This window comes from Acomys minous (genome assembly GCF_964271855.1).
Source record: "Acomys minous genome assembly, chromosome: 12".
In the NCBI taxonomy this organism is placed as follows: Eukaryota; Metazoa; Chordata; class Mammalia; order Rodentia; family Muridae; genus Acomys; species Acomys minous.
Window position 1 is genome coordinate 77,066,215 of NC_140493.1, and position 25,155 is coordinate 77,091,369.

At 39.3% G+C, this 25,155-nt stretch overlaps 1 protein-coding gene across 8 annotated transcripts in view; it reads left to right on the plus strand.

Annotated features, from left to right (window-relative positions):
* ACACA (acetyl-CoA carboxylase alpha) overlaps positions 1-25,155 on the plus strand; it is a 266,488-nt gene that overhangs the window by 176,104 nt on the left and 65,229 nt on the right. For all 8 annotated transcript variants that reach the window (XM_084750470.1, XM_084750475.1, XM_084750471.1 and 5 more), the window contains 4 exons: positions 246-401; positions 4,420-4,623; positions 9,355-9,510; positions 11,299-11,445. In XM_084750470.1, the coding sequence (XP_084606596.1) occupies positions 246-401; positions 4,420-4,623; positions 9,355-9,510; positions 11,299-11,445 (663 nt within the window). The remainder of the gene's footprint in view (positions 1-245; positions 402-4,419; positions 4,624-9,354; positions 9,511-11,298; positions 11,446-25,155) is intronic.

The following is a 25,155-nucleotide window of genomic DNA, read 5'->3' on the forward strand; positions in this document are numbered from 1 at the left end:
CACGCGCGCGCACCTCTATCCCTTTCTGCCTTGTTTTTCATTTGAGACAGTATGTCTCACTGAGCCTGGGGTGTACATTTTCAGCTAGACTGGCTGGTCTGAGAACCTTCTGATCCGCGTGTCTCCAATCCCCGCTGGAGCTCTGGAAATACACACTCAAGTCCTTGTGCTTTCCTAGCGACTGACCCGTTTTCCCGGCCCCTCTTTATTGCTTTCAATAAAGCAATGGTTTTCTTCCTGTGTAGGAAGCTTCTTTTGAATATCTCCAAAATGAAGGGGAGCGGCTGCTCCTGGAAGCCATGGATGAACTGGAAGTTGCTTTTAACAATACAAATGTCCGCACTGACTGTAACCACATCTTCCTCAACTTCGTGCCCACAGTCATCATGGACCCATCAAAGGTACATTTCTCGGTTTCTCTGTCAGTCCCAGCCAAGAGACTCATTTATATTTGAGACTCACTTGGATTTTGAAGCAGGTATTCATGTCAGCAGTTTGACTTCTTAATTTTTAAAGTCACAGGCTGTATGCTGCTTATTTGATGGTTATTTACTTGTTACAATAAGAACTCCTCCATTAATATTAGTTTTATAATATTTACCATAGTAGTGGTCCTATTTTAATGATCCCCTAGAATTCATCATCTGAAGTAATTAATTTTGTTATTGTTAGATATTTTGTCTAAATTATTACCTGTATGCATTAAATGCTACCTGTGAGTGACCTTGCTTAGACGCAACATGGTCCCAAAATGTCTACCATATTTCTCCACAATGAGAGAACTTGGCTGTAAGGAATCTCATGTGATGTATCTCTTTTCATCCCTAAAGCTCTATTATAAACTGTGTTCTGTATAATTTAAGAGACAAAAAGAAGGTGGTTCTGCACTTAGCTCTTATCCTAGATGGACTATGGGCAAGTGGCTCTTTTCTTGACCTTTCTGCCTTTCTGCTGTGCATTTGGATAGGAATGTCAATATCTGCCTTCCTTTCCTATCCATTGTAGAAATGAAATTTTTCTTCTTCTTCTTCTTTTATTTTTTATTAAATATTTTTATATCTTACATATACATTTGTATTATTACACATATGCAATAAACTACCTACAGCAAGAAAAACCATAACACAATCAGGAATTATATAAATGTTACATTCTTAGTGTTTTGGCTATTTGTATTTGACAGCCTTGAAGGAAACATCTTTCCTATCTTGGTGCATCTAAAATTCTGAATGTAAATCAATATCTATCATATCTCATCATTATCAACTTAAAACATCTACCTAGACCTAAAAACATCTTAACCCCTAAACAACTAAGCTTAATTGTAAAACTAACCTATCTGGTCTTCAACCCCATCAGAAACTTGAGAAAGAATAAAATTAATTACCTGAGTATACAGGGGTCCAGGTTAGCAGCTTCCCAAATGAGAAGACGACAGAGACAGTTTGCTACCTGAGCAGTCACTCAAAACTCTCTATAATGTTGGAGCATCATCTTGAGCCTTCTGGCCCAATATATTTGACAGACATATTTGTAAGGTAGGAACTATTGAGGACTTGCTTATCCTATCTTGGCAGAGTTTGGCTGTTAATTCTGCCTACATCCAAGCTTGCCCTTTTTAAGGTAGAATTCTGTCTGTGGTAGAAATGAGGACATTTTGCCCAGTGGCTTGTTTGCCACATTTGAAGCCATCTCCATAAGGAGGTTCTTTGATGTTCATCATCTTTTTTGAGGTAGGCTGGGTGTTGCCCAGGAATTAACCTGTCTCATTGTCAATGAATCTTTCTTTGTTTTGTTTTGTTTTGTTTTTTGAGACAGGGTTTCTCTGTGTAGCCTTGGCTGTTCTAGACTCACTTTGTAGACCAAGCTGGCCTCAAACTCACAGTGATCCACCTGCCTCTGCCTCCCAAGTGCTGGCATTAAAGGCATGTGCTACCACTCCCAGCATCAGTTAATCTTTAAAACAATAAAAAACATTTTAAAATGTCATATTCTGTATGTCTCTGAGGTTTTTGAAGACCTTATCTAACTATTCTACCTTATCTTTCTATTGAGTCATATCTACGTTACACCTAAGATGCATGTTCTTGTGATAAAAATAGACTAGTAATTGATATGATCATGATTTGATCAACTAACAATTAACTTTTATAACTTACTTATCCTAAACAGTCTGCAATAGCACTTTAAAAGTATTGGAAGTAAACTTTGTATTATAATTGTTATATGGGTACAATACTGCTTCTTCTTCTTCTTTTTTACGACATTGTCACATGTACCTCAAGCTATCCTTCACCTCCCTGTGAAGCTGAGAATGATCTTTATCTTTTGGTCCTCCTCACTCCCCCTCCCAAGTATTGGGTCATACAGTACTGAGGACCAAATCCAGGGCTTTGTGCATGCTACCCAATCCCTCTGCTATCTGAACTGTGTCCCCAATTCGGATTTTTGCCTGTTGAACTTAGTGCCCAAGACCTGAAAAGGTTTTCTACTTTTTTTCCTTCAAAACCCAGGCTAGGGGGCTAGAGAGATGGCTCAGAGGTTAAGAGCACTGGCTGTTCTTCCAAAGGGCCTGTAACCACATGGTGGCTCACAACCATCTATAATGTGATCTGATGCCCTTTTCTGGCATGTGGGCATAGAATACTGTGTAAACAAACAAACAACCGCACAACAAAACCCAGACTAATGATAGGATAGTTGTGCCTGCTGAGAAAGCTGTTCTGTGAGTCTCAGTTCTTATCACCAATACAGCAAAACTTCATTTCCGCACCAACAAAGCCAAAAGTCTTATAGCATCATGAGGACACTGTATATTTCTAGATTGGCCTTTTTCTCTCTGAGTAACTTTTTTTTTTAAACATCAGACTCTTCTTTGAGCACTTATGCTCTGTCTTGTTAATCACAGATTGCTGGTGTTTCCTGCACACACAGATTGTTAGCTTTTATCCTCTCAAGATAAGAATGGTTAGCAAGCTCAGTGTGGGAACAGAGGTGTTATCTACTTGAAACCTATTCTAAGTTAAAATCCTATGGTACAGAACAAATGTGTGCAGGGTGAAAACCATAATAGAGGCATAGAAGGCCATTTTAAGGCTTTGTAAAAAGCTGAGACAGCGTTTTAGAAAGACTTCAGAATGACTTGGGTCCTTGCAGCCCTGTTGGGAACAATTAATACTTTAGCATGTTAGTAACAAAACGTGTACATTTATCTAGTTGATGAGACTTGGTCTTCTCCTTATATCATGTGAGCTCCAAGGATCAAATTAAAGTTCTCAGACTTGGGTGGCAAGTGCCTCTACCTACTACGCCATCCTGCCAACTTACAAAGTCACTTTGAGCAATACCCAGTTAAAATAATTCTTCTAACTTTGTGGAGTACCAAACTGTCTCAGTACCCAGTTTCACGGAAATGAGGGAACATCTCATCTCCATAAGTCCAGGTTGGACTTGGCAGTGACCAAACTTTAGATCTCTAATGTTTAGAGGGGAATGTTCTGGTACAACCTACAAATTGCCTTTCTTTAATTTGTGCAATTTACTAAGAGACATACATTACCAAGTTTAATAAAATTTTGTGGAAAAAAAGCTCATGGTGGTAATTGCTGTGTTGATATAAGGTCCTGTAAGTGCAATGAAACATAGTTAGCATGCATAGAAATGCTACTTAATAGCTATTTAACCAGGGATTTTATTCTTATTTGGGGCTTTCTCTTAAATCCCCTGGCTTTTAATTTTAGATATTGCAGATCTTTGATATAGAGTATGAATATAATTGGGAAAGGGGAAGGAATTGTACAGATTTGGAGGTTGTGAGTCAAAGAAAACCACTGAAATGCCAGAGCAGCACGAAATTGCTTCTAACTTGTTCCAAGTAAGAGTAGGATAGAGAGTGTCCTGGTTTCTTTCTGCTGCTGTGATTTACAAAACAAAACAAAACAACAACAACAACAACAACAAAAACTACCACCAAAAGCAATGTAGGGAAGGAAAGGTTTTAATTCTACTTCCACATCCAGATCATAGTCCATTATCAAAGGAAATCAGAACAGGAAGTCAAGGTGGGAACCTACACAGGCACCATGCAGGAAGGCTGCTTACTGGCTTGTCCACCAGCTCATCCTTAGTTTAGCCCAGGCCCACCCACCCACCTAGGGGTAGTGCTGCCTAAGGTGGCCTAGACCCTCGGCCATCTGTCAAGACAATCTAACCAAGGCAGTTCTTCCCAGGTGCCTTTGGGTCGTATCAAATTGACCATAAAAACTAAGTAGTCTAGGGAAAACAAAGCTGAGTTCTCTTTATAAAGTCTAAATGTGATTCATAGCTCCATAAGCCAGCATCTTTTCCAATGTTCCTTTGCAAAGATGTGCAAACTTAAGACAACTTCTGGTTACAAAGCAAGTATTGTATCTGTGTCAGATTGAGGAATCTGTACGGAGCATGGTAATGCGCTATGGAAGTCGGCTGTGGAAATTGCGCGTCCTCCAGGCAGAACTGAAGATCAACATTCGCCTGACAACAACTGGAAAAGCAATTCCCATCCGCCTCTTCCTGACAAACGAGTCTGGCTACTACTTGGACATCAGCCTGTATAAGGAGGTGACTGACTCCAGGACAGCGCAGGTACTGTAGTCGAGGGGATTCCTCCAAGCTTTGATTTGGTCCAACACAGAAAATGGCTCATAAGCCCCACTGCTTATCCCTTTACTTTTGAAAACATCTTTGTGCCTCTTGATCACACCTGTCAGGAAACCTTAACCTTAACCTACCTGTCAGGAAACCTTAACCTTTTGTTGGATATTGATGAGCACTAACAGGCAGGTGAACCAACCCCACAGGGAGCTGCAGTTCAGGTGGTTTATTGTCTCTAGGGGCTCCTGGGCTACTTTAGTAATCTAGACAACCTGGTCTGATTTTTTTTTCTTCCTGTTCTCAGTACAGTTGACCTTTTACTGACAGATGAGGAAAAGAGACTTATTGGAATTTATCTCCAACTTAGTATCACATCAGGGACAGATCCCAGCAGTGGTTACTTCATAATTGCACACTGCTAATTCCATTCACTTGTACTCACTTTCCTTCATTGAGTTCAGAGTGCTGTACTTCTATACATGAGCAACGTGGCAAACTGTAAACTGTTTTCCAGGGTGGAAAATTTGGGAATGCAGAAGTGGAAAACGAATCAGTATGCTGATTCTGTGATAACAGAGCATTCTGTTTTAACTTGCTTTACCATGTTAGTTTCTGAACATTTGGACCATTTCCTATGATATTGGCATGTCTTCGGAGGTAATATGTTTTTAGGGCCTCAGTGTGTACTTCTGGTAAAGGATGGACTTGGGGGAATATACAGGGTTTTAGACTGTTTTATGCATTTGATTTCAGGAAGAGATTATGTGGCACTTGCTTTTACCTGTGTTCGTTTAAATCCAGGAGTGAAGATAGGAAAAGACATTTTGCCTGTCTTTTGGAGATGATTTTTTAAATCCTAGTTTAGGCAGTTTTCTTAGTGACCTTTCATTTTCTTCTTTGATTCTCAGTTAGATGACCGAAGAAGTCTATCCTTTAAGAAGCAAGCCATTAGAACAGCATGCACAGAGCACAGGGGTGAGCAAGAAAAAAGTGCTCAATAATTTTTGCTGCATGTGATGTTTTTCAGGACAACCTTAAGGACATTTTCAGTCAAGGCTTTCCATGGGTAGGGATGCTTTTAATTAACTTCTACAATAGCTTCAAGGCAGACCTATTCTTCTGTAAAATAAGAGGGCCACTTGAGATTTTAATGTTTTTGATAAATATGATTTTTCTTCATAACTTTCTTATTCTTTTTTTTTCCATTTCTTTTATTAGAAAGCTCTTAGATTTCCCTGATGTTGGTTGGTGGTGACACAGGCACATGAAAGGCACAGGTGCCATCAGCAGAGATTTAGTATTGTGCCTGGCACAAAATAAACACTTAATAGGCGTCAGCAGGAGTGAATAAGCTGCCCTCAACCTGAAGGGGGCCAGCATATGTAGAAAGCCTTAGGGGAAGCCGAGCCTGGTCGTGGCATAGAAGCTGGGTCGTAAGCACTGGTGGAAGTGCGAACTGACCACAGTGCAGCCCCCAGCCAGTTCCCGTGTGCCAGTGCCTAGGTGGTACTCATTGCTGAACTTCCTCTTTCCTCAGTGAATCAGAGGAGATTGAGATGTTTGTCATTTGTTCATTTGCTTATTTCACATTTACTGACTACTTACAGTGTGTTAGGATCTATGGATACAAAGTAGTTTCTCCTTAAGAAAAGTATATCACAATTGGAAAAGACAGATGAGTAATTGATGTTTCTATGATATGATAAGAGCCATTATAAAGTAAAATATGTGCAAGGCTCTAAGGGGGCCCACTGTGTATGTCAGAGATGGTTCTCCAAGAGAAGCCCAGTTGTAGCCTTCAGTGGGAGCTATAAATAAAACCTGTGCATGTTTTCAAACATGTGAAACATGCCCTCTACCAACTAATTACCATGTTCATCATAGGAGAAAATGGAGCTAACATAGTCACTGGTTGTTCAAGGCTTCAATTAGGATCCATTACTACCAACCTCTTACCCTACTACATCGTTTATTTGTGCTGCCAATAAGAAGAAAAGTTAACTGCTTGAGTTTTGTGTTTCTCGTATAATCTTTGTCCTAGAGGTTGTAATGAACAATGTCAGGCAGTCCTAAGTAGGGAGGATAGGTTTGAGTTAATCTGTTACTTAAATGAATTGAATTCCAGTGAGGAAAGCAAAGGAAAGAGAATAGTTTAAAGTTACTTTTATTGAGTGTACAGTTTTACATGGTTTATATAGTTTACATGTATCAAAATGGACTCATTTATTGTATTTGCTTTAAATCTGACAATTGTATATGCTTGTGAGACTGTCATTATAGTCATGATAGAAAACGTCTTGTCACCCCACAAGTCTCTCATTGTTTTCAGTGAGAGGCAGAGACTCAGGCAACCACTGATCTGCTTTCTGTTGCTGTAGATGAGTTCTGCCTGTCCTAAAGATGCATATAAATATAACCATACAGTTCATGCTATTTTGCATCCTACTTATTTTCTTTAACCTAATGCTTTAGGGTTCATCTATGTTGCATGGAGTATGAGTATGCTCCTTTTCATTGTTGAACAATATTCCATTTTTTAGATTTACCAAAGTGTGGATATCCATTCAACTGTTGGAGATTTATTTTCAAATTTGGATTGTTGGGAATAAGTTTTTAATGTGTATTCATTTGCAAATCTTTGTCTTTTTGTTGTTGTTGTTGTTGTCTTGTTTTCTTTCATTTTTGTTTTGTTTTGTTTTTGTGACATGGTCTCACTATGTGGCTCTGGCTATCCTGGAATGCACTATGTAGACCAGGCTTGCTTTGAACTCACAGAGATCCTCCTGCCTTTTCCTCCCAAATTAAAGATGTGCACTACCATGTCCAGCTATTATTTGCAAATCTTTGTAGAGATAAATTTTTATTTCTCCTGAGTAAATACATTGGTGTCTAATTGCTGGTTCATATTAAGTACATTTTTAACATTAAGTAGTTTCTGTTTTAAATTCCAGCAGCAGTGTGTACACCCACACCGCTTTCTTCAGTCCCTTTTCCTACTGTGTAGTTATGTTGCATTACTATCTCTAACCTAACTTCATTCCAGAGCTTGACAAAACTGAGTTTTAAACCCTATGCCCACAGATTTTGCCCCTCTTAGCAGGAAATACAGTTCCGATCCCTGCTGTTCCTAATTTTTAATTTCGCGTGCGCACACTCGTGTGTGTGTGTGTGTGTGTGTGTGTGTGTGTGTGTGTGTGTGTGTGTGTATGCATCAGATGAGAACAGCTCACAGGAATCAGGTTTTTCAGTCCCAGGCATTGAACTCAGGTCGTCAGGCTGGGCAGCAGGTACCTTTACTGGTTGAGCTGTCTCACAGGCCTAAGCCTGGTGTCTTATTTCTCTTTCTAACTCTGGTTCAGTCTTTTTCCCTAATCTAGTTTTCTCATACTATACCCTTGCCCAAAACACTTGGAATTCATTAAAAGTATGACTAATCCTTTTGTTCCCAAGTTGTCGCTGCTGCTATCTCTCACATTGTAACTGTCCCCCTTGGTCCTATAGAAGAGGGCTTGGGGCTCCTCCACTCTGGGGCCTTCAATATGTATGCCCAGAATAAGACCTGACTGGCAAGTCTTTAGAGCACTGTTATTCCTCTGAGCTATGATGGTAAGGATTCACTGAGCTGGATGACCTTCAGGTTTAGGACAGTACTTAATTCTGTTCTGTGCATGTATATCAAATCTATGAATCTTTTCATTAATGGTATACTTGTGCTTATATTTTAGGTTCAAACAGATGTGAATATATATATATATGCATATATATGTATTCATATATAGACACACACATACCTTTTCATCCCAATTTCCATTTGTATTCAGAGTGTTGGGAATCTATATTTTATGTGTTCATACATAAAGTGCCTAGTTTAGTGTTATACAACCTCTGAGCACTCAATAAATATTAATTGAATTGAAATAATGGCATCCCTTATAAATATTCATGAGCAAATAAAACTTGCTAAATATATGGAGTATGAAGTACTCTTCTAGAAATATTTGAGTTAAAAATGATTAAAAACTGGTGTGGTGGTTTCACTATGTGACAATCCAGCAATTACAGGAATTCACTAGAGACAGCATACTAGAGAGAAATATATATAGTTTAGTATGTATTTTAATAGAAAGTAGTGATTTTACCATAGGCTATGTCCTGTGAGCTAACAAGAGTTAACTAGGTAAGTGGGTGAAATTTACCTGTAGTAGAAGTATTTGAAGCTTTCGTGTGACCAATAATACTTAGAAAGCACCTTCTAATCAAGGGGACTGATGCATGATCAAGGGGTAGAGCCTTGATCTGGCCTAAGAACAAAAATTATTCCTAGTACATAGCTGTGGCTTGGCTGAAATGCTAGAACGTTCTGTCTAGTTAGCTGACATATTTCATATTTTAGTGTCTGAGAATTGAGTCACTTCAGAAAGCAAGTGCCACCACTCTGTCTCTAAGATGTGAGATTTACATGGGTTTTCTTCTTGATTTCAGCTAATCCAAAACTAAGCATAGTCTAATATATCTGGCTGGCTAGACATCACTATTTTAGAGTCCTTTAACCATCAGAGAAAGGGCAGCACCAAATTTCCCATGTCGGGTGGCAAGTATCCACTGTTTAGCACTTTTCCAATCCCCAGCTGTTTTTCAAGAAGTAACATGTTTGGAAAACAATGCTATAGGCAGCTATTTACTTTTCAGTCTCTGAACTCTCTGTGCATTCTGTCACCACAGATCATGTTTCAGGCATATGGAGACAAACAGGGACCACTGCACGGAATGTTGATCAATACTCCATATGTGACCAAAGACCTTCTTCAATCAAAGAGGTTTCAGGCGCAGTCCTTGGGAACAACGTATATATATGACATCCCAGAGATGTTTCGGCAGGTAAAGGTGGCTGATGGGTCGGGGTCCTGAGGAAGCAGGGTTTCCCTGAGTTTGCAGTTGCAGCTTTGCCTAGAGAAGGGTATCCGCAAGAGTGGGAAATAACGTGACACTGTCATAATTCCTGTGTCATTAAAGGTTTTAGTGACTTGTAACTCAGGTGGCAGGGTGGCTGTTGATGAGTTACCAGCAGGAATGGTGAGAAGAGAGTAAACCCACACCACATGTCGTGGTTTACAGGGACGCACTTGAGGAGTCACACATGTATTAAGTCTGTGCACAAATTAGAGACATTAGAAAAGAGGAACTCTGGAACTCGAGTTTTCATTTTCCTATTTTCCAAGATGAACCCTTAACATAAGCTAATCTGGGAGTCAATACTGGTAGCATAGACTAAAGGATATAACCACAATACATAGTTTAAGGTATAACTTCTTTTGTAGGAGATTTATTATAGTTGAATTAAAGCTAGCATGACAAAAGCATGGCACTGTGAAGCTCTTCCCTGTATCAAAATCAACTCCTCGATCTTCATGATGGTGAACCTTCTCTATGCTACAGATTTTTCCCATCAAAAGTGTTGGTGTGTATCACAAGCAAAATACAACCTATAAGAAACAAAGCATTGCAGAATGCTGGATTTCTTTTCTTTTTAAATACCTTTGTAGAAATTTTCAAGTCTCTTAGTCAATACTATCGCTATTACCACATTTGAATCTTTATGTGATATTTACTTGTAGACTGGTTTCGTAGTCCGTGGATCTGTAGTATGCACACACACACATTACCTTGATGTAACCATTTATGTATACCAAGCTATCTCAGGACACACCTCCCTTCACGCAGCACCATCTTATGGCATTGTTAACCTGAGAGCTAAGTGGTGTTCCAGCTCCGAGTATCAGTGCTAAGTTTTGTAACCAGCGAGGGGCGTGGCTGGGATAGCTAGCTACGTGAGTCATTTTGGCTTTAGATGTTTAAAACAAGAAAGGACAGAGCTGAAGCAGTTGCTGCTTTATAAGCACGTTGTTTTATTTACGTAAGAAGTAGGAAATGGAAATTCTGAATGTTTTTGTAAATGCATAGGTATACCAGGATTCTCAGATTTGAGAATAGTTAATCTGTATAGTTGTACACATCTTAACTAATTCCCATGTGTGGGCCTATCACTGTGAAAAGCAGTACAAACCTGACACTGCTTCCCCTGGGTTAGCTTGTACTAGCAGAATATCCTGCCTGCTGGTACAAGAAGATTTTAAAAAGTCTATTGCTAGGTTTCCCTAGGATCCCTGCCCTCCCACACACAGGCACACATGCTTCTAGGAAGAGATGATGTTATTTATTTGGTTTTATGGCCTATAACTGGCTATAATAGAGTATGTAGACCAGGCTGGCTTAGAACTTAGAGATGAGGCTGTCTTGGCTTCCCATGTGCTGAGGCAGAGATTAAGACATGAGCCACCACAATCGGCTGACACTGTTGATTTAACACCTTTTCTCTGAGATGGTGTTAGGGCTTTGTATGTGTTAATGTTCCACCGCTATTTCAGACTCATTTAGAAGTTTTATTTGTTGGGGTATCTAATGTTTGACATACCAAAACTACTCCAGAAATGGCTACAAGTGTGTGCTTGCCGAGAGGGAAGGTTGGAGCATTTAGTCCAAGGCTCACACTGTCCATAGAGCTCTTGGAAGAGAAGGCAGAGTCAGAGTGACTGCATCTGACTGTGATTTTTATCCATGTTGATGTGTTAATTGTCAGTGATAAGTCAAACTTCTTTCTTCCATTAGTCGCTCATCAAACTCTGGGAGTCCATGTCCACTCAGGCGTTCCTTCCCTCACCGCCTCTGCCTTCCGACATACTGACATACACGGAACTGGTACTGGATGATCAAGGCCAGCTGGTTCATATGAACAGGCTTCCAGGAGGAAACGAGGCAAGTAGATAAGCCCTTCCCCCTTTCTGTCTCTGTCCACTGGTACCAGCCTTCCATGAGAGCCGTCATTACACAGTAGGAGCTAAGACTCAAGTGTTGAGAGTCAGGACAGCACTTTTGGTAGATTTCCTCAGAGAGTGACCCAAATCAAGAAATTCATGTGAAGTTTTTAGATATGATAATGGTATTACAATTTTGCTTTTTGAAAAAGGAGTATTATTTTCTGATGGGCTTACATACTAATGCAGTGTCTTTATAGATCAAAGGTCTAATGTCTAGGATTTGTTTCAAAGTAGAGATGAAAATAACAATTCAAGTGGACCAAGACTGGTGAGTTCATAATTGAGGATATATGAGAATAGATTCATTTCTGTGAAAGTTTGGAATTTTAAGATTTTTGAGTATCGTTTTTTTATACTTTAATTATTGGATCCGGTGATAGTATGAAGATGATAAAGCAGTTCTTCCTAACGGACTCAGTCAGAGCCAACACTTTAAAAGAAAAGAAGCACAGAACCTATCTATCTGTCTGTCTGTCTGTCTTTCTATCTAAGGCAAGGTCTCACTCACTACTGTGCATGGGCAACCTGGAACTCACTGCATAGACTAGGCTGATTTTAAACTCACAGAGACCCCCTGCTCTGCCTTCAGTGCTGGAATTAGAGATGTGTGCCACCGTACCTGCCTGATTTTGATAGTTATTGAAACTTAACCTTGGGTGGAGAAGCCAGGGAAAAGATCTGGAAAGACGTGAAAGAGACAAAAAATATGATCCAAATATATTTAAATTTAAAAATTGTTTTAAATAATAAAAATTATTAAATTATTCCCATTAAAAATAATAACAAAAAATTTAAAAAGAAAGAACATATTTCCTAGCTAGGTGTTGTGTTGCACACCAACATTTGGAGGCTGAGGTAGGAAAATTAGAAGTTCAAGTTATCCTGGACTATGCGAGTCCCGTCTTAAAACAAAACAGAAAACATTTTCTAAGATTGATATCCTTTCTCATATAGTACCATGTAATAATGACATAAATGTCCCTTCATATTCTTCTCCATGCTGTAGGATTTTTAAGATTTTGATTATGCTTCTAAGGTACAATTATAGCAATAATAAAAAAATTAACACATCTAAAAATACAGATGTTTTTATTGCAGATTCACATATAACCCCTACCTAAACGTATTTCTTAAAATAATCTTTATCTGGGTTTTAGCTGGCTGATCACTGGAGATACTATGTGAATTTTTTCCATTTTGTTCTATATATTACTTTTTGGTTCTTTGGAAATAGGATCTCTCTATGTAGCTCTGGCTGTCCTGGAGCTCACTATGTAGAATACACTGGCCTTGAGCTCTGTCTCTGCTATGATTAAAGGCACGTGCCACGAAGCTCAGTTCCAATACCCATTTCAAAAATATTTGTTCTGTGTATAAGGTAGATGGCTTTTCCGCACCATAGTATAGGCCACAAGAACAGGTGATTTAGCGTGAGGGTGGAGACAAGCTTCAGACCAGATGGAGAGCTTAGAGTTGCAGGAGTTCTTCCAATCTGGTGCCTCAACAAATGGCAAGATGGGGTGGAGGTGGCAGATGTTGCCGAGAGTAAATGCATATGCATCAACACAGAAGTTGAAGCAGAGCTCTGTACCTACTGTACGGCTTCTGCTTGCAAGCTCCTCAGCAGGAAAGAGAAGCCTCATTGTGCTAGTCTGCAATTTTGATTCATTGAATAGCTGTTGAGGAATAGAAAGTGCCCTTGTGAACATGAGGCTGAGAGTAAAACAGTTTTAACTAATGTAATTAAAACACAAAATGAGATTTTTTCTTTTTTCTCTTTTTTTGTTTTTCTTTTTCTTTTTTTTCTTTTTTTCTTTTTTTGCCTCATGAAAGCTAGCTGTAGTGTTGTGTGAAACCTCTTGCCATGATCTTTCTTCTTCTGCTTTCTCTCTGTTCTCATTCTGTTTGGGCGAATGGAGACTGGGGGAATAGTGAAATCCCAGAGGGACCGAGCTCTGTTCTTGCTGAAATTACAAGCACAGAGCTGCCTGGGCATGAACATGTAGTGTTTACTCTGCCAGTATGAATACAAATAGTCTTATTATACGGAACTCTGTACCCAAAGACCACACACACACACACACACACACACACACACACACACACGAACAAAAAAAAATTAAAGGTTTTTTTTTTAACCCCTTTAAGACCTAACAAACCTTAGCACAAAAGGAGTGACTACTACCATGAATGGCAGTGTGTAGTCGTGAGCAAGGGTTTTTGTTTGCCCAATAATTTTGAAACTAAAAAGCTAACAGCATTTGTGAATATAGCCATTGCTTTGCATCACTTTTCACATTGTTCTCTCTTTCCCTTTCTTAGTTATATGTTTTCTTTGTTCTCGTTTCCTTTTCTTCAGATGACTGAGTAGGATTGAGCCTGCATGTTAGCTTGCTGTTTCTGAGCCTAAGAGTTCAGGAAGAGTGAGGCAATGTTCTTTTGTGAACAATCAATAAATGATGCCCAGGATGGCTTGTGAGGTCAGTGACCTTAGCTAGATTATAGGACATGGCAGGACAGGAATGAGGTTAAGGTATTAGAATCAAACTCTGCTACCAATAGTTTGCCCATACAGTGGACTGCGTTGTTTGAGAGACCAGTCTAAGGATGGAGTTTCAGCATTTGACTCTGAGGGACAGCTGTATGGAAGAGATGACAAGGTGTCAGTAGGATATATTTTCTTGTGCTGAGGCCACTTTTATCAGGGCACATTGACTTTCTACCCTGCAGTTTAATTTTCTTTAGCCAAGGAGACAAGTTTGTCATGAGCCTAGCACTCTACACAGTACCTGAAGGATGATGTGAGGAGAACAAAGAGAGCTCATACTGACGGAGTTGGAGCAAATCTGTCCTTTGCCAAAGAGAATGGGCATCAGAGCAGAGCCTTGAGAAACAGTTTTATTTAAAAAGGAATAAAAAAATGACCTGTTAATGTTCTGAGAGCCAAGGCTCAATGTAAATGCATTGACGCTACACAGACATTAAATCATCACAATGTGGTGTTCTCCACAGGGACAGCTCTACCAGGTCATCACCGTGGGTGATGGTGCATTACCTTGAAGTGTTGGAGTTTCTGGGTTTAAAAGCTAGCACATAGATATAAGGGTTGCAGGTAAAACAAGAGATTCCTGCGTCGTTTTCCCATGAATTGAGATGCTTCTCCCTATAGCCAGAGGCAGAAAATGTGCACTTATCAGACCATTGGTTACCTTGTTGGCCAGCCTGTCTTACCCACTTTTTCTCTAGGATAGTAAATAGGTGAAATGGTGATAGGACCAGGACTTGGACCAATTCAGTTCCATTTAGTTTTAGGTAACCTGTTTGCCATTTGAGGAAGATATTGGCTATTTCAGCAGAGATGTGACCTGCATTCTGAACACTTGTGCCTGTGCTGAAAGCATGAGAAAGAGCTTTTCTGGCTCTGCATTAGCTTACTTCTTTCTGTTTTCCTGGTGTCCCTTCCCCATCAAGAAAGATGTAAGTAAAGAAATGCCACCTAATTCCTGATGAGAAGTATGGAATACTTTTTCTCATTGTCAGGTTTGAATGGCATTGCATTTAATATGAATTTAGAGTAGAAATCAGAACGATGTGGACCAAATGTATGAACTACATTACTTGAAAATAGCTCTAAAGATGAGTTGCCTGGGATTTTCTTAATAGTTTCAAGTAAAGATGAAAATTGAGGAAAATGTGATTGCAACAGAGACTAAACTGATTTCCTTTCTCGCTGCCCCAGTGCTGCAGTGATGAGCACTGTATGTAAATACGTAGCTAGATGAATGTGTGCGGCAGAGCTACAGCGATGTGACTATCCATCCAGCCTGCTTTACTACTTCTCTGTTTTGGAGGAGTTGTTTTCCATCTCTCTGCCAGTTTGCTAACCTGCTTTGATCATTTGGTGGGAGCTATAATTGCAGGTGGGAACATTTTGTGTAACTCTTCACAATCCAGCAGAGCTGCTTTCTGCACTAAAGCTAGTTATTAAAATGCTCAGGCAAAGATCAAGCCAAGGGCTGAAACAGACTTGACCGAGAACAACTTAACTTTACTGCTTGGACATAGAAAAGGCCTGGCTTTCTTATTTGTTCTGAAATAAGTCCACTAGTACTTTACTTTATTTTATTTCTTTTTTTTAATAGTTATTTGAACTCTATCAGCAATCTATAATGATAAAAATGTGATAAAGAGGCCGTTATTTTGGTGCAGGTAGAAACCAATCCCTAGAACATGGGCTTTTAACATTCCTTTGCACCACTCTTGCGATAATAAAAAACAGAAAATGAGGAAACACTGTGTTTAGGAATAGTTATAATAATGAGGTATAGTATGTAGACCCCCAAACAGGAGTGATAATGATTAGACCACAATCCTAGCATGGCCTAAGAATTTTGTTTTCAGGGTTTTTTTTATTATTCTGGGAGAAAAGTATATTCCACATCTCATGCATCTTAATAGCCCCCTGTGCATACGCTGCCATGCTAGGGAATTCGAGTGGCTCCGAGGCTTCGCATTTCAGGCGGGCACTAGGTGTCAGGGTTTTCCCTTCTCAGCAATTTTAACAGTGTGATGAGCTTTTTGAATTCTCCTGTTTGGTGAGGCAAGCCCACATGTTTCATTCATTCCTTTTTATTTTTTAGTTTGTTGTTGGTTGCATGGTAGGTTTTTTGTTTTTTGTTTTTAATGTTCCTGTTGGCATTTTAACTCTGGTTGAAAATGTGTTGAACCTACCTCTATGACCTGGACATAGTTTTTTAAAAGAAAATGCTCAAATAAGAAATAAAGTAATATATATTAAAATTTGAAGGCTAGCTGCCATGTGGGTGGTATCTTCATTTCTTTACCTTATGTTCTCAGAAGTGAAGTGATGGGGATAGTGGATATTAGAAATTCAGCTTCGAAACTACACATCATACCTAAGTCAGTCTTTAATTATCATTTAGTTGCTTATAGTGTGCTGTCTTTATTATCTGGGTGTGTCTGTGCATGTTTGCTGTGGTGCACTTGTGGAGGTCAGACAACAACTTGTAGGAATTCTTTCTCTTCTTCAACCACGTGGGTCCCAGGTCTCAACCTCAGGTCAGCCATCTTAGTAGCAAGTGCCTTTACCTACTGAACCTCGTGACCAGCCCTCTTGAATTTTTTTAAAATTATAAAATACTTCAGACAATATTGAAAAATATTTTTTAAATTATTTGATAAATACTCCATCAACCACTAACCACTAAGATCCTACTGTTGTGAGTGTTCTTCTCACTTTGAAGCTATAATTCTTTGAAAGTCTTAATTTGAGCATTTAAAAATAAAAAATTAGGGACCAGGCGGTGGTAGGGCACACCTTTAATGCCAGCACTCAGGAGGCAGAGACAGGTGGATCTCTGTGAGTCCAGGGCAGCCAAGGCTACACAGAGAAACTCTGTCTCGAAAAACCAAAAACAAACAAATAAATAAATAAGAAAGAAAGAAGGAAGGAAGGAAAGAAAGAAAGATAGTTTCCCAGTTCTTGGGAGGCAGAGGCAGGCAGATCTTACGAGTTCAAGGCCAACCTGGTCCACATAGTGAATTCTAGAGGAGCTAGGGCAATGTAGAGAGAGGGGAGAGAAAGAAGAATATAGTAATAGGAAAAAGAAGTCGATGAGCCAAAATGAACCTAAAATCGTAGAAGAAATTATCAGTAGCTACGTTCTGGCTGCTTTGAGGCCACAGGTCCTTTCCATGCTTAACAAAGAATTGTTGGTGGCTGGTTCATCCTCGTTGGCAACCTAACTGGTGCAGAGACATGTAGGAGACACACTTTTGTCTCAGACTCAATCCTATCTGAGAGGTTTCCAGACTGACCCTCCCTGAATGTGGTGGCCCATTTCCCATGGAATAGGGACTTCCCATTGAAGCTCTCTGCTCCTAACTGGAGACACAGTGTTACCAGTCACATCCCTGTATCCAGGCCTTCCCACCATAAGAAAGCATAATTTCTCTTAAGCCCGAGCTAAAATACACTTCCCTTAAGTTTGCTTTAGCTCTGTATTTGGTGACAGTGATGAGAAAAGTAACTGATGTAACTTGGCTTGCCGTGGACTCACATTTGCATGGAATCCATTATTGTCTAAAACTGCCTGGAAAGTGTTTGTATGCTTGTTGGCCTGAGTACAAAAAGGATTGCTTGTTTAACCTGAACATGGTACCCAAGTATTTTTCTAGTTTGACACTATGTTTATATATATTATATTTTAACTCAACCTCAAAATGGCTTCAAGAGTATGAAGCTATCTAGATAAATTTTACTGTATTTTCTTTATTATTTTTTGAAGTTAGTTTGCCTTTTTAAATGATGAAAATTCAAATTAAGTCAGTGGTGTCTTGTTAGATATGTTGAAAAACAACTTGTTTGAATTATGCTAGGCTGAAGTTGAGCTCTGAAAAAGCCCTTAGGGGAAGCAGAAGACCAGGCTGGAGAGATGGCTCAGCCCTTAGAGGCAGGATCACAACCAAAAATACAAGAAAAGCAGAAGACCATGTGCTCTGAACTTACCAAGGAATCAAAACCACCAGCCTGTGCCTGAAGGCAGGAGTGTGTCTTTAAGTTCCTAAAATCTTCAGCAGAAGGGAGTCATATACCACTAGTTATACACAAATACTCATAATTAGTATTTGCGTACAAAGCCTTATTTTCTATGAAGGGCTTTAAAAGGAAGAAGAAAACACTGATTCCTTCCAAAGACAGCAGATGATCAGTGGTAACGTGCTTGTCTGACATGGACAAAGCCATGGGTTCAGTTCCAGCCTCAGGGCCTTGCAAAAAAAGAAAATCAGAATAGAGAAACATATGTTATAGGATATATGGTAAGACAGTTTTATTTAAAATTTATACTCATTTATCTTATCCCTAGTCTAAATGACCATATTAGGCTCTTTGCGTTTGTCTAAAATGATCTTCTATCCCTTCAATCATAAAATGTTTGAGATTAAATTTTGAAAAATAAGTCTGTCCAAATGGCATTACTTCTGATGAACTTTTAATACTGTTCTTTTGGGGGGAAGGGGTGTTGCTTTTCTTAGAATTCCTTCCAAATGGGTTTTGTCAGTACTGGAAATTTTTCATCAGGTTGGTCAGTTGGTTTTGACTGACTGTTAACAAACCAAAGTTTAATGAGCTTAATTAACCGAAAGTCCTGAAGCTCCGCTGTCCACTGGAGCACAGCTGTTAAGTTTTCCTTGTTCTCTATAGAGCTCAGTCCAAAAGATGGCCCTTAAAAGAATCCTTGCCAGCAGTTTTCATGCACCCTACGTTTTTAAGATTTTCCTGGGGCTGGGGGTATATTGCATGGTGTCCCATGTCAAGATACTACAGCTCCAACTAGAGGCAACAGACACCCCCACGAGGGAGGCATGGTGTACCAGAGATCAGTCCTGAGTGCGTGGCTAACAGGCAGTGCTTCTAGGACCACAGCAGGCCTCCTTGCTTAACTTCCCGGTCACTTAAGCCTGTGCTGCACTTGTCAAATACCACTGGCATGTGTGTATTCCATTGCATGTTTTTAAAAATTAAATTACTGAACATGGATATGTTAAATTACTATGGGTCCATGCGTGTATGTGAGTATCACAAGCAGCAGTCAGTCATTCTACAGAATAAGACTGTAGTGTTTTGTTATGTTTTCATATAGTTGAAACTTTTTATACAAAAGTGATACCTTCATTTCAACTTTTACAGGGGCTAAGGTAGCTTTGTTCATGTGTCTTTAATATATATATATATATATATATAATAAGTTTTCAGTTGTCAGGAACATTGTCTTGGAGCTGGAAAGATGGCTCATCGGTTAAAAGCACTGGCTGCTGACCCTGGTTCAATTCCCAGCACCCACATTGCAGCTTACAACTGTCTGTAACTCCTGTTCCAGGGCATCCGACACCCTCAACCAGCCATATATGCAGTTAGAAGACCAATGCACATAAAATTTTAAAAATAAATTATTTTTTTAAAGTTGTCTTGGTATCTATCACGTTAGGCACTGGAACATGATCTATCTGGCTGATCATAGAGTATGAAAGGAAATTGACTTATTTCACAAACAGGGTAAATTAAGTTGAATATCACATTGCCTGTGGCTTAAAACACCTTTTAATATTTTCTTGTATTTTGTTATATTTTTATTATGGCAGTTGCTTTTGATCATTTCTAATTTAATTTTCTATACATATGTTTAAAAGGGCAAAAGGTAACAATTTGATGTAAGTACCTAAAAAGAAGCTCAGGTTCAAGTTTGTTCTCTGTAGGTCTTTCTTGTTTTTCTCATCTTTGTAATGCAGTTCCAGCTGTTATGGTCTAGGGTTCTTTCTGTTACTACTCTAGAACCTTGCAAGGAGTCATCTTCCTGGCATTCACAGAATTAAAACAATAACTATTATATGCAAAACATATCAGCCGCTGGCCAGCCTGTGCCTAAATCTCTATGAGAAAGTGAAGCTCAGCTACAGCTGAGCTTAAAGTGTGGAGAGAAGAAAAGCAACTGTAGCAAAGATTTGCCTTCTGTTCCCACAGCCTGGCAAGAGCTGAGAGATGCCCCTTTACATCCTCAAAAGTAAAACCCTATCATGTTTGCCCCTCAGCATTTCCTTCACATTTTTCTGTTGAGCTTAATGTTACAGTTTTATGACAACAGCAGCATCTTTGGGAAGTGCCTGTGTGCACTTGTGCATTCTAGTCACAATGATAGTACAATTAATGTTGATGTCAATTTTGGTGCTAATTTTGGGTCATGATTAGTGTTGACACTGTATGTCAGACTAATGGCATTTATGGGTACCACCAGAATAAATGTTAATATTATCATGTTTTTTAGTATCTGTTATAGTAACATTAAACCAGGGTCCTCCCAGGAGGAAAAAAATACATATATGGATAGATAGATAGATAGATAATGCCTTTCTCTATTGCTGGTGTTACTCAGCGAGAAAATGACATCTCAGGGCAGACTCCTAATCACTGTTTGGAGCATCAGAAATAATGATCACCTCTGATCGGAGGTTGTGAATAATTCATTTGGTTTGATTTTCACGTCCTGTCCAGTGATACTTTTCAAACCAAATGTGTTTCTACAGGAAAATAATGGCCCCACTTCTTATGGAAATACCACAGCACAAATCATTTTACCCACATAAAAACAGTTAAATAAGACTGTTCTCTTCTGCTTGCTTTTCCCTCCCTATTCCCTCCTCCCTCGTTTGAGCATGTTTATTCCAGGATGAGAATGTGAGCAGAGAATTATTTTCTTCCTCAGGACTTGCATAAGGAAAATAAACACTTACTTCTGCTCTCCTCCTGCTTATTCACTATAGCTCTTTTGGTCCACCTCTCCTTTTCACTTTAAGAATTAATTAGCTTGCATTGCTAACTGTAAGCCTAAGAAACCTGCTTACTGGAAATTGTATTATGAGAAAAAAATACATATCTGAAATGCAGTATCTTAAAACTTACTTGTGGCTATCTAAATAACTGAAGACATGTTTTTCAGAGATAGGTTCGTAGGACTACTTGGCTAGCCAGTGCTGCAGACAGGCTCTGGCCAGGAAGGCGGATGCCTCATGCAGGCAGTGCCAGGAAGCCCACCTGGACGCTCACTAGACACAAAGCTGCCCACTCCGACAAGCAGGCCACAGGTTGCCCTCTGCAGCCTTTCAGTCCTGGAGTCTGGAGTTTCTTTCTTTCTTTCTTTCTTTCTTTCTTTCTTTCTTTCTTTTTCTTTTTCTTTTTCTTTCTTTCTTTCCCAAATTTCACCTACATAAAATCTGAGAGGGAAAAAGAATTAGGGGGGAAAGAGGATGCAGTGATGAAATTTCCCTTGGTGGTTGTTCTGTTGCTGTGTAAGGCTGTCTGGGCTTAGGGTAAGTCAGTCAGTGCTACATTTCTAATCACATTGGCACACTGTGTATTCCCGTAGAACTGCATTGCTGAGATAAAATCTTCATTGTGTATATAGTGTAGACCCACATATATAAAGCAACTGGGCTGAAAAACTTACAGTGTCCTAATTAAACGGGGAAGGGAGGGTATACTGTCTTCTGATGTAATGGCCAAATCCTCGGAGACAAAGCTATTCTTAGAATATTTTGAGTCTTTTCTCCTGACTGTTGTAACCCCCCCCCCCACTACTCCCACCCTCCTCTTTAAATCAAGGGCAAGAGGAAGCATTTTTCAACCTAGTGTTCAATCATCAGACGAAGTGTTTTGCATTCAGAAACCATTTCCAGTATCAAATTCAATTTTATCAAGTGATTAGTTGAGTTTGGTAGAGAATAATTTAAAAACACAAAGCTGGAAATGGCCCCATGCTTCTGCACCAGAGGAAAGCAGTGGCTGGTTTCCATCTGCTGTCCTCCCAGTACCTGTGTGTTACAACTGGACTATTGTGTGAGTGCCTTTGCAGCTGTTACAGGTCTGTGTCTCTTGACACCCTGTGTGTGTTCCTGCATGGGGATGCTAAGCGGCACAGGGAAGTAGGGAACTGATACCTTGCCTGCCTATCAGTGCTAACGCCCTTTTATGTACATATGTTTGTAAGCTCTTTAGTCCCCTTCAAGATGAAGGGCTCTGTATAAATATAAGCTTTCGATTTTAGTACATGTTTGTAATACATGTGGTACAGTCCTAAATATGTATTTAGCTGATAGGCACTGTTCTTGTCTATTATACAAATATTGACTTTAAAAGTATAAATATGTATTTAACCATCAGACCAGAAAAACAGTGAGAAGCAGTTACTTCTCAGGTAGAGATATTAATATTGTATAAACCTGTGTATACATGTGTTTACATTCTACCACAGCACTTCTCTTTTAAAATCAAATGATAGCCCCAACAGCCTAAGATAGTTCTTTCTGTTTGTTTTGAGATGGGCTCTTGCTTTATAACCCTGACTTGCCTAGAACTTAAAGCCATCCCCCTCCTCCTCCCTCGTCCTGCTGAGGGCTGGGCTTACAGGTCTGCACCACCACATCTGACACAGAATCCTGCAGTGTAACTCAGTCTTCTTGTTTCCCAAGTGCTGGGATTACAGGCGTGCACCAGCACACTCAGTTTCTAAGAGTCTGGCTTCAGAGGCTATCCTTAACCACTGTACTGTTCTGCCTATTACAGTTATGGTGCATGTATTCCTGTTTCCTTTTCCACTTGTGTGCTGCATCATAGATAGTTTTAAATGCTATTCATAATCTTCAAAGACATCACTTTGTCTTTTGAGGTTGAAAGAATGTTTTAATATAGAAACAATCAAGAATTGTTAAATTGACTAAACATCTCTTCCTGACACAAACCCAAACTCTGCATTCTCTTCTCTTTGACACATCTTCACCCATAATTCCTGGAGAGCGTTCTTCTTCATTCTTCATCTCCATTCCCTTTTTTGCTCCATCTGTCAACACCTTAGATGTTTTGACTCTCAGGACCATGCATTTATCAGTTACGTGATTATAATGCTATTCAGAATACTAACAGTGACCCAGTTATTTACTTTGCTTCAAAAGGTGTGTGTGTGTGTGTGTGTGTGTAAGAAAACAGTTGTTCAGTACAGTACAGAGAGTGCAGTAGGAATGGCAGAAGCCCAGGCTAGTCTGAAAATTCAGGTGTGCAATCCTCCTGCCTCTGCCTTCAAAATGCTGGAATTACAGGTTTGTTCTATTTTAAAACAATTGCAGACTCAGAAAAGTAACAGAAATATATAGGGAGTTTTCTGCTTTCTTGAAGCTTCCCTACACATATGTATCCTTGTTTGAGTGTGTGTGTGCTTGCACTGCAGCATGCATTCTACCACTAAACTGTATTCTTCACGTCCCCTTGTATTAATATCATATAACCACAGTATCAAAATGAAGAAATTACCATTGTTAGTTTTCTAAAAATAAACAAGTTTGTTGTAAACTTCACTAGTCTTTTCTAATAATATCCTTTTTCTATTCCAGGATCCAATCCATGAAGCCACATTGCAGTTAGGGGTTAGTGACATTTATGTTTGTGCCATAATTAATATTCATCATCCCTATTGTGTTCAGCTAAAGACAATAATAATATTCTGAAATATACTTCTATAATTTCTCTAGTAAAGAAACAGCATTTCTTTTTCTGTGAGCCTTACCTTAAAAAAATAAATAATTCACTCTAGCTATAAAAATAAGCTAGTGGGCTGAGGATATAGCTCAGTGGTAGAGTGTGTGTCTTGTACATGTGGAGCATGGGTTAAATCCCCTCAAATCACCCTCCCGAAAGTTACTTTGTACCCCCGTTTCCTTTTGACAGTAATAGTTAGCTACCCGTGTGTTATGATAACAGCTTCTTTGAGAGCATTTATGTACAGGCTCTGTATTCCTTAAAATGCTCTTCACAACAATCCTTCAAGAAAAGTCTTCTTCTTATAGTTGGAGAAAGTGGGTTTGTCAAAGGTGGTTGTGTACAAGGTTTTACAGCTAGTATGAAACTGACATTTGGACCAAGACATCTAACATCCTCACTCACTCAAGTTCTTAATCACTGTAAATGTTTGTCAGCTTAGAGTGCAATGCAGCATATAGTAGGTATGCATTTGATAAAAGCTGTTATTCTTACCTTGTAGGTTCGCTTAATAGGACTCTCAATTTATAAGCTTTAGATATTGATCATGATCAGTGTTTTAGCCCACAGTGTTGACAGTTTTCCAAGTATTTCTAACTAGTATTGTTTGTTTGTGCTTGTTCGTTTCAGTGAAATGACTGTTTTGTGAGTGTTGGCAAATGCATGCAATCTTAGCATTCAAGGTGCTGAGATGGGAGAATTGCTAGGAGTTTAAGGCCAACCCTGTGCTACATAGTGAGCTCTAAGAGTATAGGAGTCCCTTTAGGATGGGGAAAGCATTAATGAGGAAATGGAGTTTGAATGAAACTTTGAAATAGGTAGGATTCAGATTGGTTCAGAGGAAAGAAAAGGGTAAGTTATGTGCGTTGGATATAATATAGAGTCCTGCTTCCAGTAGTTCATCAAACTCGGCTTTCTTTATCTTCCATGTAGGGACATTGAAGTTCAATAAGGTTAAATATATACCAGGGTCACTAAGCTAATAAATGATAGATCCTCAATTTAGATCTAAGTTTGGTTGACTCCAAAGCCTATGTTTACCCTTATATACCCTACTGTTTGATTAGCAATGAAATCCAAATTTTAATGTTAATTGAACCACAGATGCTTCCCTCACGTGTTCATTGTGCTAACTCAAAACTGAGTATTTTCTTGTAAGGATCCTTACTGTACTGAGACTGGTGTAGCACTCTCAATTCTATTTTGGCACTTTTAATGTTGGAAGTATAGAGTAGGGACCAATCGAGGAAAGACATTGATAGAAAAATGAATAATGTGTAAGATTGTGGTGTTGTGTGCTTATAATCCCAACACACAGGAGGCTGAGGCAGGATGATTGTGAGTTCAAGGCCAGCTCGGACTACATAACAAGTTCCAGGTCATCTGAAGCTATATAGCATGATCTGCCTTAAAAACTGAAGAAGGAAAAAACTGTTCTTGGTGCTGCTGTGTTGACACCTAATTAGAAGTCAATTTTGCAAGCATAATGACCTAGCCAGTTGCTGAACTGACTGCCCAAGTGACACGAGAGTCCCTAGATAATAA